Here is a 12,640-nt window from a genome sequence, read left to right as displayed (position 1 = left end):
TGTTGTATCCCACCACTTTTTACTCTCAGTTGCATATCACTTTCGGGCCATGTACAACCCCGCGTCGAAGGCGTAGTCAACTTCGACCTGGCGTATTCCAACCGTCTTGGTAGCGTTTGATGGCACTTTCGGGGAGATCAACTGGAGAATTGATAGCATCCTCAGCGTTAACAACGAACTGTTTCTGGCGTCGTAAGCAGTCCCCTTACCAAGGATGTTGGAGCAGCGTTTCGCGTCTGCGCACAACAAGCCCACCGCGTGCGTTCGAATGGAGTCGTTCAAGCGTTGATTGCCGACGCGAGTAAACCCTTTCGGCGTGTCCAGCATGAACTTTTCCAACCGTCTGCGGTTGACTGCTCCACTTTCTGGACGGTGAAAGCAACACCACCTTTAAAGTTCATCACGGGTATCCCTCCATTCATTACTTTCGGCAAAGCAAAGTCCTGGCGTAGTACATCTTGTTTCAGTAAATCATCACTGACTTCTTTCGCGAGATTAGCCCCTCCATCATATGGAATACCCAACCCATGGTTCGGCCCAGGCAAAAGCGCCAATCCGTCTTCGGGTTTAGTTCGAATTAGTTGCAAATCACGTTAAGTAGGCCCGTCTATCGTACTGGTTGTTTACTGCGTTCCACACCTTGTCCTGTGGGGGCGAGCTGATCTCTTTATGGATCGCCTGACCTGGTAGTACCGTGGAACATGAACACAGACTGACTCAGCGGTCCACGCCCAGTGTCGGTCAATGTCACACCACACCCGTTGTAAGCGCACCACACGGCGAAGTTGAGTTGATTCTGCCAGAACTGCATCGGGTTGTTGAACCAAAGCGTGGACTGCCTCGGCGTTAGTCACCGAAAGCTTATACAGGCTGAACACATCTAAAATCTGGGAGTCGAAATACATCCCATCAGCGACCGCGATCTTCATGGGTGAGAAATCTACTTCCAGTTTAGAGTAAAACACTCGAGGGGAGTAAGACACTCCTTGCGAGGATACTCCTCCTTGGGAGTACATTTTAAAACTATTATATAATGAGTATATATACTCTAACATGTACATAACACTTCTAGGAATAACGAGCGGTGAGGCGCACGCGATCGATAATACGTCGGGTCAACTCGAAGTCGCACTCTGCGATATCACCTACCTACCTCAATGGGCTAACATCAACGTCAGCAACAATAAGCTGCTCGTAAGTGGAGTTCGCAGCCAGATAACTGACGGCTACTACAGCGTGTGCTCTCTAAGCGATGAGGTCTTCAAACCCCTGGGAGCCGAACTCAAGATGAACGACTCAAACGGTACAGTGGTGTTAATCAACAACGGAAGAAACTCCTTGAGGCTCGGCCGACCATTGGCGAGGACACTAGGTATGCCGCCTGGCGAGATAAAACCAACAACTACCGTCACAGATGCGAAGTTACCCGACCTAGTACCGTGCCGAGGCTGTACATTCATCACCGGCCAGGTGAGCCTGGCGTACAACATTCAAGGGGTCACCCTTCCACTTTACTGAGAGCAGTGCCAGTTAAAGCGGAGAAATACAGCGGCGGTAGAACCGAGTCGTTTTCACCGCTGGCAGTATAAGAGGCTGGCTCAGGGCAACATACCTGAGCTGATAATATCGGTGTTAGATATAAATCATAATCCCGTGAATATAGGATACCTCAGCTTAGCAGCTTCACATAAAATGACCAGCGCACAAGGGCCGGGGTGAAAAATGCATCAATATGGGGATCTCCGACCTCGGGGACACACGCGGATTCGGCGCTCGGAGTAGATGGTAAATTATGCGCCTTGCAACTGAAAAACAACATTTACAAAGCGGCGTTGAAGTCCCCTCGGTGGAGCCCTAGGTGATATAGTAGATACCACAAAGGCGACAGTCAACTTTTCGGTACACCCTAGTCACCATCGGGGATGATAAATGGATAATATACCCATCGTTCGGGGGCAAACTGTTCGACTTAGGCGATGTTGAGAGCACTACCGTCGCCCGAAACAAGCCATATACGCTCGTCTTCACCGAAGATGACAAGTGGGTGTTGTTACCCGATAAAGACGACTGGTTTCTCAATATTAGGCTCGGCTCCCCCTACATGTTCACGGATAACAAAGACAACCACCTAAACAAAGTCGTGAACAAGCGGAACCCTACTTTCGTGAAACTACGTCCGACTCAGAGGCGTGGCGTAGTCATCAGCCCAGTCGCCAGTATGGCAGCCCACATGCTCTCGGGTAAACCCGGGATACAAAACGTGGTATTGCAGTTGGTGTCTGAATTCGAAGGCGTGGTCAACATCCTGGAGAGTCTATCAGTGAACTCAACATTGATCATCAAAGTCTATCTAGGGGAATCATCACACGGTGATGTCGAGATCGTGGAGGGATAAAACTTCGAGGTGGTGAAAGCGGCGCCAGTATCGCGTTTGCACAGTTTACGTCACGGGTGGGTGTCGGCTCCAACACCAGTCTTCAGGGTGTCACCGTGATGCGTGGAAAACCGCGATATCACTAACCAAGATCTTCCTACCGACAACATACACTTCATGGGGTGAAGTTCCCCTGAACTATTATCAAAAACCAGTTGGAAATTATATCGTAATAATATTATAGCAATGGCCAGTCATCACCCCAACACTACGGCTTAGCGACCTAGGGGACATGGAGGGATTCGATCAGCCAGGTGAGGGAAAGGCGCCTTGTATGCGTCCTACACTTCAAAGATAGCGAGTATAGGCGGTGGCAATAGCCGATCATCTACCCAAACCCACACTCGGGGGTCTAGGAGACACGGAGGGATTCGATCAGCCTGGTGAGGAAGACACCTTATACATCCTGCACTTCAAAGACAATGTGTATAGGCGGGTGTCGTTATCAGATTTTAAAGAGCCTGAATGGTTAGTCAACTTAACCCTCACCGCACCTTATATCTCCTTGAAACAAAGTGGTGATATCTCCGAGATTAAGAACACCGGCATAATGATAGGATCGTTCGTTCCGAAATCTAGGGTACAAGTCATACCAATACCAGGCCTCACAGGCACCATGTTAGTTTCCAGTGGGAAGGTGAAGACAAAGATCAAATTACTCAAGTACCACGAGCATACTATATCTGTCGTGGGACAATTCACATTCATCATAGACGTCTATCTCGGAGATATAAGTTCGACTAGTAATTATATTTACATTATGGACGATATGATGATAGGTTGGGAAGCCAGGTGTAATGACCAACGTTGCCGTATTATTAAGGTATCAGGAAACGAACCTTTAGCAAGCCTTGATGGGGTTCGTCTCCTTAATGGAAGTAGAGTTAAGACCCCGCATTTTTACGTGCAAATTAATCTAAGTATTATCAGCTTTAAGTACATTAATCGAAGGTTAAATGAAACCCAATTAAAATATCTTTTGTAATATATATTATAGGATGGGTCTGTACCCAGTCGTAGAGGAAGTAGTGAAGACCCTGGAAACTGTAGACGGGTTCCGCTTGAGACAGTTATGTGATGTAAAACGCCAACTAGAACAAGACCGCGACACGCGTAAAGCACTATGTAAAGTACCATAGAGCTTTCAATATCGTGGACGGGGCTGATACTGCCCTTATGACAACCAGCATGGGGCTAGGGGCGGCAGGTGTTGGGTTGTTAGCTACCATCGTGGCTACACCCGTAGTGCAAGGCATTGAAATAACAGCTGGGGTGGAAGGGGTGTTAGGGTTGGTGCTTAAGTTTGCATCCCGCAGACTGCATCGTAAGGCATTGAAACACGACGAGATCAGGGTTCTGGCGGAAGCAAAGCAGAACACGGTAAGTGAGCGTATATCCACGGCACTCACTGACAGTAAGATCTCCGAGGAGGAGTTTCGTTCAATCCTCTCTGAACTCACAAAATATAACAAAATGAAACAAGAGATTCGTTCAAAGTCTCGTAAGTCTGCTATCAGTGAGGAGGAGAAAAAAAAGTACATAGAACAAGGGGTGAAAAAAGCCCAGCAAGCCTTTATTACAAACACCAAAGAGATCATAGGCGATTCACATTAAACTGTTTCATCGAGGTAAACGTGGCATAGCGGCACGTGGAGCAATCCTGGGATAGACCGGTTAAACCGACACACTTCAACCATGTCCCCGGTAGTTGAGTGGTGCGAACATGTGGAGTTCGCATCCCGCTGACGTCCCAAACTTTTTTATAGTAGGGGGTAATGATAGCTGGATCAAGGGTCCGACCAAAGCCATATTTGGAAAATAAGGCTTTGCAGAGGCTTTTGTTGGACTTGGTCCAAAACCCCCATTCCCTATACTACTTCTTTGAAATGCTTAACTCAGGAAGATGAACGTAGGCGACAAGGGTTCTTCTTTTTATGACATCATATTTTATGAAACGATAGGAAAAATTGCACTTTCCATTTGAGGCTCAGAGTTAAGGTACTTTTAAATGTTTATTAATCATTTTGATGTCTTGGTGATGTAACTGATAAAATTTTATTATTTGAATACCAATTGTGCTACTTGTGATCAAATTTTCACAAAGAATATTAAATTTTCAGTTACAAGTAAATAATAATTATCAAGAGTATCAAACTAAACAATAATGATCGAGAATATCAAACTAATGCTGTCTTGGCTTCTCACAGCTCAGTGATCAGTGTTTTTGGTCTGTGATGGTGAATCTCGGCGAAAAATAGATCAGCCAGATCATTGCATGTACATATTGTAAAGGTTGACTGTGTAAACATGATTTGGTTCCGAGTAGTAAATGTTCCAGTTCGGAATAAATGCCGTGAAATAGAGAATGGATGACACGAATATAAATTCCGCACATACGGCAAATATTCCATCGAACAGGAACACATACTGTAGGCCTAACCTATTCCAATCATTATTGAATACAAAATAACCTGTCAACATCTGGGATTTCTCAAGCCCGAAATACATGTGAATCATATTTTAGATCTAGGTGAAAATCAAATTAACGAGTGGCCGTTTGCCACACACAAAGGGAGGTGCAATAGGCCGATTATGGAGGCAGAGGAAAACACTGCTTCTTGTACTATGTATTGGACGAGATCAAGGAGAAGTCTGCTCCAATGAAGCTTGTGATAACTAGTGACAAGAAATTAGCAACCATCAGAATGTGCCATATTGATCACTGTACGTTTACCAAAACTGTAGATCAAATTAAAATACAATTATATTTGAACAATTCTTCAGTATTGTCCGGATTTCGATCAGGACCCTTATCACCCACATGTAGATATTATACATACATCCTTGAAATAATAATTTGAAATAGATGCACAGATTTTTAAAGAAAGGTGAACCATATCCTTAAGGCAGTTTAGGCTGCCCTATTACACAACCACCGATTTATATGATGTTAAACAAATTTAAGGTTTATCTTGCTATTAGGTCGTACCTAAATGCCACTAAGTGAATGCATATTATCAAATATTGTGATGGTGTTTATTTGGATTTTTTAAAATAGACATTATTTAGTGCTATTTTGTATAGCCATAACAAGAGATGAAACCAATTCCCACAAAAAAAGACAAATGATGCCACTGATGACAATACTGTATTGAGTCCTTTTATAGGAACTTTCACACATGATAATTGCTTCTTGATAGCCACAAGATTTGAATCTTTTCTTCCTTTCCTTTCCCCCCCAAAAAAACCACGCCCCAATCTTTAAGACCACCCCAACAAACAAAACCCTCTTTTAGACACTTTAGGATGTGTGTGAAAGTTCCTATTTACCCAGAATAAATTCTGTGTGTGCGGAACGAAATAATTGTTCTATTACAGGGACAAATATTGGAATGAAAGGTTCCAACTTTACTATGGGGGAACCAAATCTTTTTTACAGACTGTTCCCAACAATACTAAAAGCATCTCCAAGTGTTTAGGGAGTCTGGTATTCTTAACCCTGTTCAAGTGGCTGTCTTAGTTAATGTTTTAAACTCTTTAAAGGGACATTTATCAAGGTGAGAAACACTTCAATGACACCATTTATGTCAATCTACATACATTTTTGAAAATGTCTTCATAATGAATTCTGCATGTGTTATTTTGTTTCAAATCAACAGAAAGTCCACCTTTTTCAACGTGTTGACAAAGAGTCAAGCTACAGCAGAGAATTTTCCCTTCTGTACCATAGATCCGAATGAAAGTAAGTTGAGACATTTTTTATAGTTTGGATATATAAATAAAATCACAATAGACAGGAGACTGTCAAAACTGGACTGGCCAGTTTTGTATTATCAGGTTTGCAATACAAAAAGAATACAAACCTGGAAATGTGTTATGATCAACAATGAAATGTTGTCTGTCTGTTCATTGTCTATGTCTTCAATGTTCTGTCAAAATATGCCTAAAACATTACTGAAATCTAATCATGTGTATTTCAGTACTATTTGTTAGTTATTCATAAATCTTGTTTGTTTTTTTCCTGAATTCAGAATTCATTGGTCAGTATTTTCACCTGAAGACTTACCATCCTAACAGGGGAATTAGCATTATTGTGAACCACAGAATGCCTAAGGTGGCCATAAAATTACAATATAGACAGACGTCTTGATAAGCAATGGGGCTAAAAATTAACTGCTCTCTCGAAATATTATTTATTGTTTATATTTCCCTGTCATGCATTCTTCACAACACTCCCGTAGCCATGTCACATTTTTTTATAGTAACAAAACCAATACATCTGGGATATAGTTTAGATTTTATCACCAAGAAATCCCCTGAACAGATGCGTATTAAGCAATGTCTCATTGACAGCCATTGGCGAATCATACATTTAGGTGCTATATCATAAGGGCATATTGCTTATATTTAATATTTTAATTTTGATAATTATTATGTCACTAAATCTAGACCAAAATTTATGAAATGAATGTATTTATTCGTATTTCAATATTTTCATGAAACATATGGGTAGGTATTTTTGTGGTTGGAATATCACATTCTCAGTTCCTAAATCACAACAGTTTGAATGTAGAAACACAGGGGCTTGTAACACTAAAAACTGCCATCAAGGTATAGATACTGTCACTGACGGGGTCTTAGTACTATATAAAAGGAAATGGGTTATTACCACCTCTGTAATCCACAGGTCTTCTATACCATGATCACCATGAATGGCAAAAGTCGCAACTGCATTGGCACACATGTTAGTAGTTAAGGTGCAAATTGGCAACACTCAAAAAATTCTGTCTGAAGCACTGATATCACCTGCAACTTACACCCAGGTGAAATGGTCCATGTGGGTTGTTGTTTATGTGTTATGTTCTTATGAATCATTGGATTGTGCAGTAACTAATCAGGGGCCGTATTCATCAACATTCTTAGAGTGCTTAAGAATTCTTAACTATTAGAATTTCTAAGAATTATTTAGGTTTCACGCTTAACTGTAAGAAATTTCTTAAGTCATATTTATAAAACCTCTTATTCTTAGTTTTACTCTTAAAGTCACCAAAAAGTTAGGAGTCCTCACATAGCTCTCTCAGACACTCAACAAAATGGCCACCAATCAATGCCGACTCAGAGTTTTCACCCAAGAAAGGATGTATATTCGACGTATACTGACGATGAACTAGTCACAAGATTCGTCTAGACAGTGGTGGCATTCGTTCCATCACAGATCTCATGCAGAACGAATTAACCTCCCCAACAAAAAGAAATTTCTCGGTAGATGCCGACATCAAGGTAGCCATTACTCTTCGCTACCTTGCTACGGGAAAAATGCAAATGTGCAATGGTGAAGACTTCAGTATCAGTCAGCCTAGCATAAGAAAAATCATCCCTGACACCATCAGCGCCTTATGTCAGCCTGCTCTGATTAGAAGGTTCATCAAAATGCCCACACAGCGATCGGACATGCGAAGAAGACACCAAGGCCAGTTCCGAGCTATCGCTGGCTTTCCTGGTGTTGTTGGAGTTATTGATGGCACCCACATTTGTGTAATAGCTCCAAGTGAGCACGAAGTTGAATATGTAAACAGAAAAAACTTTCGCTCACTCAATGTGCAACTCATATTCGATTCCGAGCAAAGGATATGTGATGTCGTTGCAAAATGGCCAATGGTGACACACGACGCACGAATCTTGAATGAAAGTGGTATGCAAGTACTTTTTGAGATGGGAATAATGCGTCATGGATGTCACCTGTTGGGAGACCGTGCTTCATGTCAGAGGTGGCTGCTGACACCCTTCATCCAACCGCAAACTGGCCAACAGGCAAGATATAACAGGTAAATAAGACCTAATTTGTTGACACTACAATTACTCTACTTTACTCGAGTGTAGCTTCCCTTGGGTGATAGGAAAATCGGTTCCGAGTATAGTTTGAAATGAGACAGACAACTAATTATAGTTATTAAACATTCCTTATACGTGCTGTAGAATTCAATATTTTTATACAGTTGATTATGATGATATCATCTAAAATCATTTTGATGAATGCTGCTCATTTGTTACTGACATTGAATTTATTACTGTGCTTCATTGACCAGCATATTGATGACAGTTTAATTTCATAAAATCATGTACCCCGGTAGACATATTATGAAATATCCCAAAACTCAATCCTTAAAATTTTGATTATGCATTACAGAAGTCACAAGGCTACAAGGTGTGTGGTGGAGAGAGGAATTGGACAGCTGGCTGTGATTCCATGTCCTACATGGGGAATTCCGCCTCAGACCACAAAATATATCAAAGGTAATAAATATTTTTTAAGTTGGAAAAAATAATAATAGTAGTCCATCCTTTAAACATAATTTAAACAATAAATTTATGTAATTAGGGTTAAGTGATGTATGATAATTATAATTAGACAGACAGACAGACAGATATATTCAATAAAGAGGACTGGGCATACTTTCTTGGTGATATCATATAATAAGTGAGTGAGAATATAGCTGCAGAGCAGGCACAGGTATGCAAATTTGTAATAAATATCATATGGACAACAGAATGCATTTATAAATTGTTGGTTTTAAATGATGAGCCTTACTGTGTACAAGTAATAACTGAAGGGCTAATGCTTTGGGTTAATAGTATTGGGTCAAAGTTTCCATACTTTATATAAATACAGACATCTACTATGCAGGGTAGAGACAATACAGTGTACCAGTAATAACTGCAAGGCTAAGTGATTTTGGATTAATAGCGTTGGCACTCAGTTTCCATACATTGTATAAACACATACATATACTATGCAGGATAGAGACAATACAGTGTACCAGTAATAACTGCAAGGCTAAGTGGTTATGGATTAATAGCGTTGGCACTCAGTTTCCATACATTGTATAAACACATACGTATACTATGCAGGATAGAGACAATACAGTGTACCAGTAATAACTGCAAGACTAGGTGGTTATGGATTAATAGTGTTGGCACTCAGTTTCCATACATTGTATAAACACATACGTATACTATGCAGGACAGAGACAATACAGTGTACCAGTAATAACTGCAAGGCTAAGTGGTTATGGATTAATAGTGTTGGCACTCAGTTTCCATACATTGTATAAACACATACGTATACTATGCAGGACAGAGACAATACAGTGTACCAGTAATAACTGCAAGGCTAAGTGGTTATGGATTAATAGTGTTGGCACTCAGTTTCCATACATTGTATAAACACATACGTATACTATGCAGGATAGAGACAATACAGTGTACCAGTAATAACTGCAAGGCTAAGTGGTTATGGATTAATAGCGTTGGCACTCAGTTTCCATACATTGTATAAACACATATGTATACTATGCAGGATAGAGACAATACAGTGTACCAGTAATAACTGCAAGGCTAAGTGGTTATGGATTAATAGTGTTGGCTCTCAGTTTCCATACATTGTATAAACACATACATACACTATGCAGGATAGAGACAATACAGTGTACCAGTAATAACTGCAAGGCTAAGTGGTTATGGATTATTATAGCTAAAATACATGGATTTATCATGAAACGGCCCTCCCATTATCAGAAATTTGCGGTCCGCTGCAAATGATATTGGACCGCTCAACCTTAATGACGGGCCACTATCAGTTCTGTTGTCAAGTGACGTCATCGTGGGTGCGTGGGCTTACGGTTCATTCGACATTAATTGGCTTTCGACTGGCAGATATTCTGGGTCAAACAAGTCAAAGCAACCCGAATTCCCGCTTTAAATAGCGGTAATATTGGCTTTCTTGTTGGTGCTAACCTTAACATTTGCACTATTAAGACTGTTGATGGACCAAAACCGAACACTGACATAGTTTGATATGTTGCAGGCTATGGTTTTGTCAAAGGCCAAGGTCGAATATCGTCACTTTTCTCTTGTGACGTCACTTGAATTGTTCGATGACGTAATTGCATTCGGGCAGTCAACCCCATCAGAAGTTGATTTGGGTAAACTTACAGTCAAATTCCTTCATTGTTTCCTTTTTCTTTTCAACACAAATTCCATGTATTTTAGCAATAATAACGGTAATGCTATTTTTGAGGGCATTATCATTTGCAGAAGCCCTCGGTCTTTTTCAACTGCCCTCCTTCGTCGGGCAGTTAATGGAAGACCTCGGGCTTCTGCAAATGATAATGCCCTCAAAAATAGCATTACCCTTATAATAGTGTTGGCTCTCAGTTTCCATACATTGTATAAACACATACATATACTATGCAGGATAGAGACAATACAGTGTACCAGTAATAACTGCAAGACTAGGTGGTTATGGATTAATAGTGTTGGCTATTATATAATTATAATTATATATTCCAGTCATTCACCTGCCTGTTGTCTCAAAGAGATGATAAGTCATGATTTTGACAGTGATTCATATCAATTCAATAAGTCAGCAAGACTTTTGTGTGAGACTTATTTGTATTTTCTTCTTACTTGACTCATAGGTTGTACTTGTCTGTGCAATGTTGCACAACAGCTGCAAGGAGAGAAACATTGGCCTCACTCCAGGAGTTAATATGCCCCCAAATCAAGCTGTCGTGAACCCACCTGGGGCTGGTGGGGTAGCCTAGTGGTTAAAGCGTTGTCAATCTTCACTTCTAGCACAGGTAATATAGTTAGTAGCAGATAATGGAAAAGCCATTAATTTCTTTTTATCTGATAGTAACAATATAAATGCACTTAATCTATCATGAGGATCGTTTTGTTCCATGATTATATATCTAAAGTATGTACAGTCAAATCCCGATGAGTCGAATATCTGGGGACCAAGTAATAAATTCGACTTATCGATGTATTCGAGACATAGGTATGTCTATGAGGGTAGAAAACAAGATGATCCAGTCCTAATTCCTCCGCCTAAGCATTTGTTTATCTAATGATTTCCCTATCACTAATAGGGGCACCTTATCAGTTCCAGTCTGATTAGCACAGACAATGATTTCCGTAAAATCACTAATCTGCCTTTTGAACTCGCCCGTCAAAGGTGGAAAGGTGTGAGCCGTGCTGGTTTGTTAATTGGATCAGTTTGCTACACCAATCAACTTCTCATTGACTGACTTCGGCTTATGTATACAAGATTGCTGTTGTTTGAATCTCATGGGAGCAAATTTTCTACTCGAGTCATCGTGTGTATTTATGAGTCGAATTCGTGTAACCGGTATTCAAATGATGACAACTATAACAGGGAATGGTCGGGACCAACAGGTACTTCGAGTTATGCATAATATTCGAGACACCGGCATTCGACTCATCGGGATTTGACTGTAGTTTATAAATCACAATAACAAATCACAAAGTCTGTTGTTGGGTATATAGTGATACATATTATTTATTTTAAAAACCATTCAACATATGGAGAATTTATGTTTGTTTAATAAATACTATCAATAGACAAGCATGCATATACAATTTCACATCCAACATATGAAGTTCATGTTCATTTCTGATTTTTTTTGTTTTCAGAGTGTAGTATTCCATTTGAGCCTCCAGCACTTGCACTTCCAGCTGCTGTTTCCTGGTCACATAGTCCACACATAGTCCAGTTGTGGTGGTGGCGATGGTTGTATTGGTGGCACAGCTTACGGGGAGTAATGATGGAATGTCCTGCTGTCCACACTTTCCTGCAAGGGCTCATCATTGTCCAGTGAACTTGAAAAATATAATTTGATAATTAACTGATTGTGGATCTGGCATTAACTTTACATACAATTTCAAATGTGCAAATATATCTTGTTCACTAACAGACAAACTTATTATCAATATCAATTCTTCCATTTACTGTTATATATTTAAGCTATCAATCTTATTCTATGTTTCCAGCATTACATAATTGCTGGATAAAAGGAATGAATATTGATTGTGAAATGGTTTTGAAGTAATTATCATTTGTAGATAAATATATTACATAATGCATAATTTAAATTATTAGCTTACAAAGTGTTCCAGCCCATTAGGGCGGTGGGGCAGCCTCATGGTTAAAGCGTTCGCTCGTCACGCCGAAGACCCGGGTTCGATTCCCCACATGGGCACAATGTGTGCAGCCCATTTCTGGTGTTCTCCGCCGTGATATTGCTGAAATATTGCTAAAAGCGGTGTAAAACTAAAGTCACTCACTCACTCCAGCCCATGTCTATTTATCCAATTATTACAATTAAACAGTCACTTTGAGGCTGT

General features: G+C 40.5%; 1 protein-coding gene and 1 long non-coding RNA gene across 2 annotated transcripts in view; both read left to right on the top strand.

The window, feature by feature from the left end:
- The window catches only part of LOC124282133, a 70,985-nt gene that overhangs the window by 45,223 nt on the left and 13,122 nt on the right, over positions 1-12,640 (top strand). Inside the window, exon 3 of the long non-coding RNA XR_006900067.1 lies at positions 6,094-6,176. This is a non-coding gene — a long non-coding RNA (uncharacterized LOC124282133). The remainder of the gene's footprint in view (positions 1-6,093; positions 6,177-12,640) is intronic.
- On the top strand, positions 7,101-12,328 carry LOC124282132 (putative nuclease HARBI1). Its single transcript, XM_046718106.1, has 3 exons — positions 7,101-8,259; positions 8,622-8,728; positions 11,930-12,328. The coding sequence occupies exons 1-3, from the start codon at positions 7,655-7,657 to the stop codon at positions 12,112-12,114; spliced, it is 897 nt and encodes a 298-aa protein (XP_046574062.1). The 5' UTR covers positions 7,101-7,654; the 3' UTR covers positions 12,115-12,328.

This window comes from Haliotis rubra, unplaced genomic scaffold (genome assembly GCF_003918875.1).
Source record: "Haliotis rubra isolate DU_JTF1 unplaced genomic scaffold, ASM391887v1 Scf293, whole genome shotgun sequence".
Classification (NCBI taxonomy): domain Eukaryota; kingdom Metazoa; phylum Mollusca; class Gastropoda; order Lepetellida; family Haliotidae; genus Haliotis; species Haliotis rubra.
Note: the sequence above shows the minus strand (reverse complement) of the source record. Positions and strands in the feature narration are given on the sequence as shown.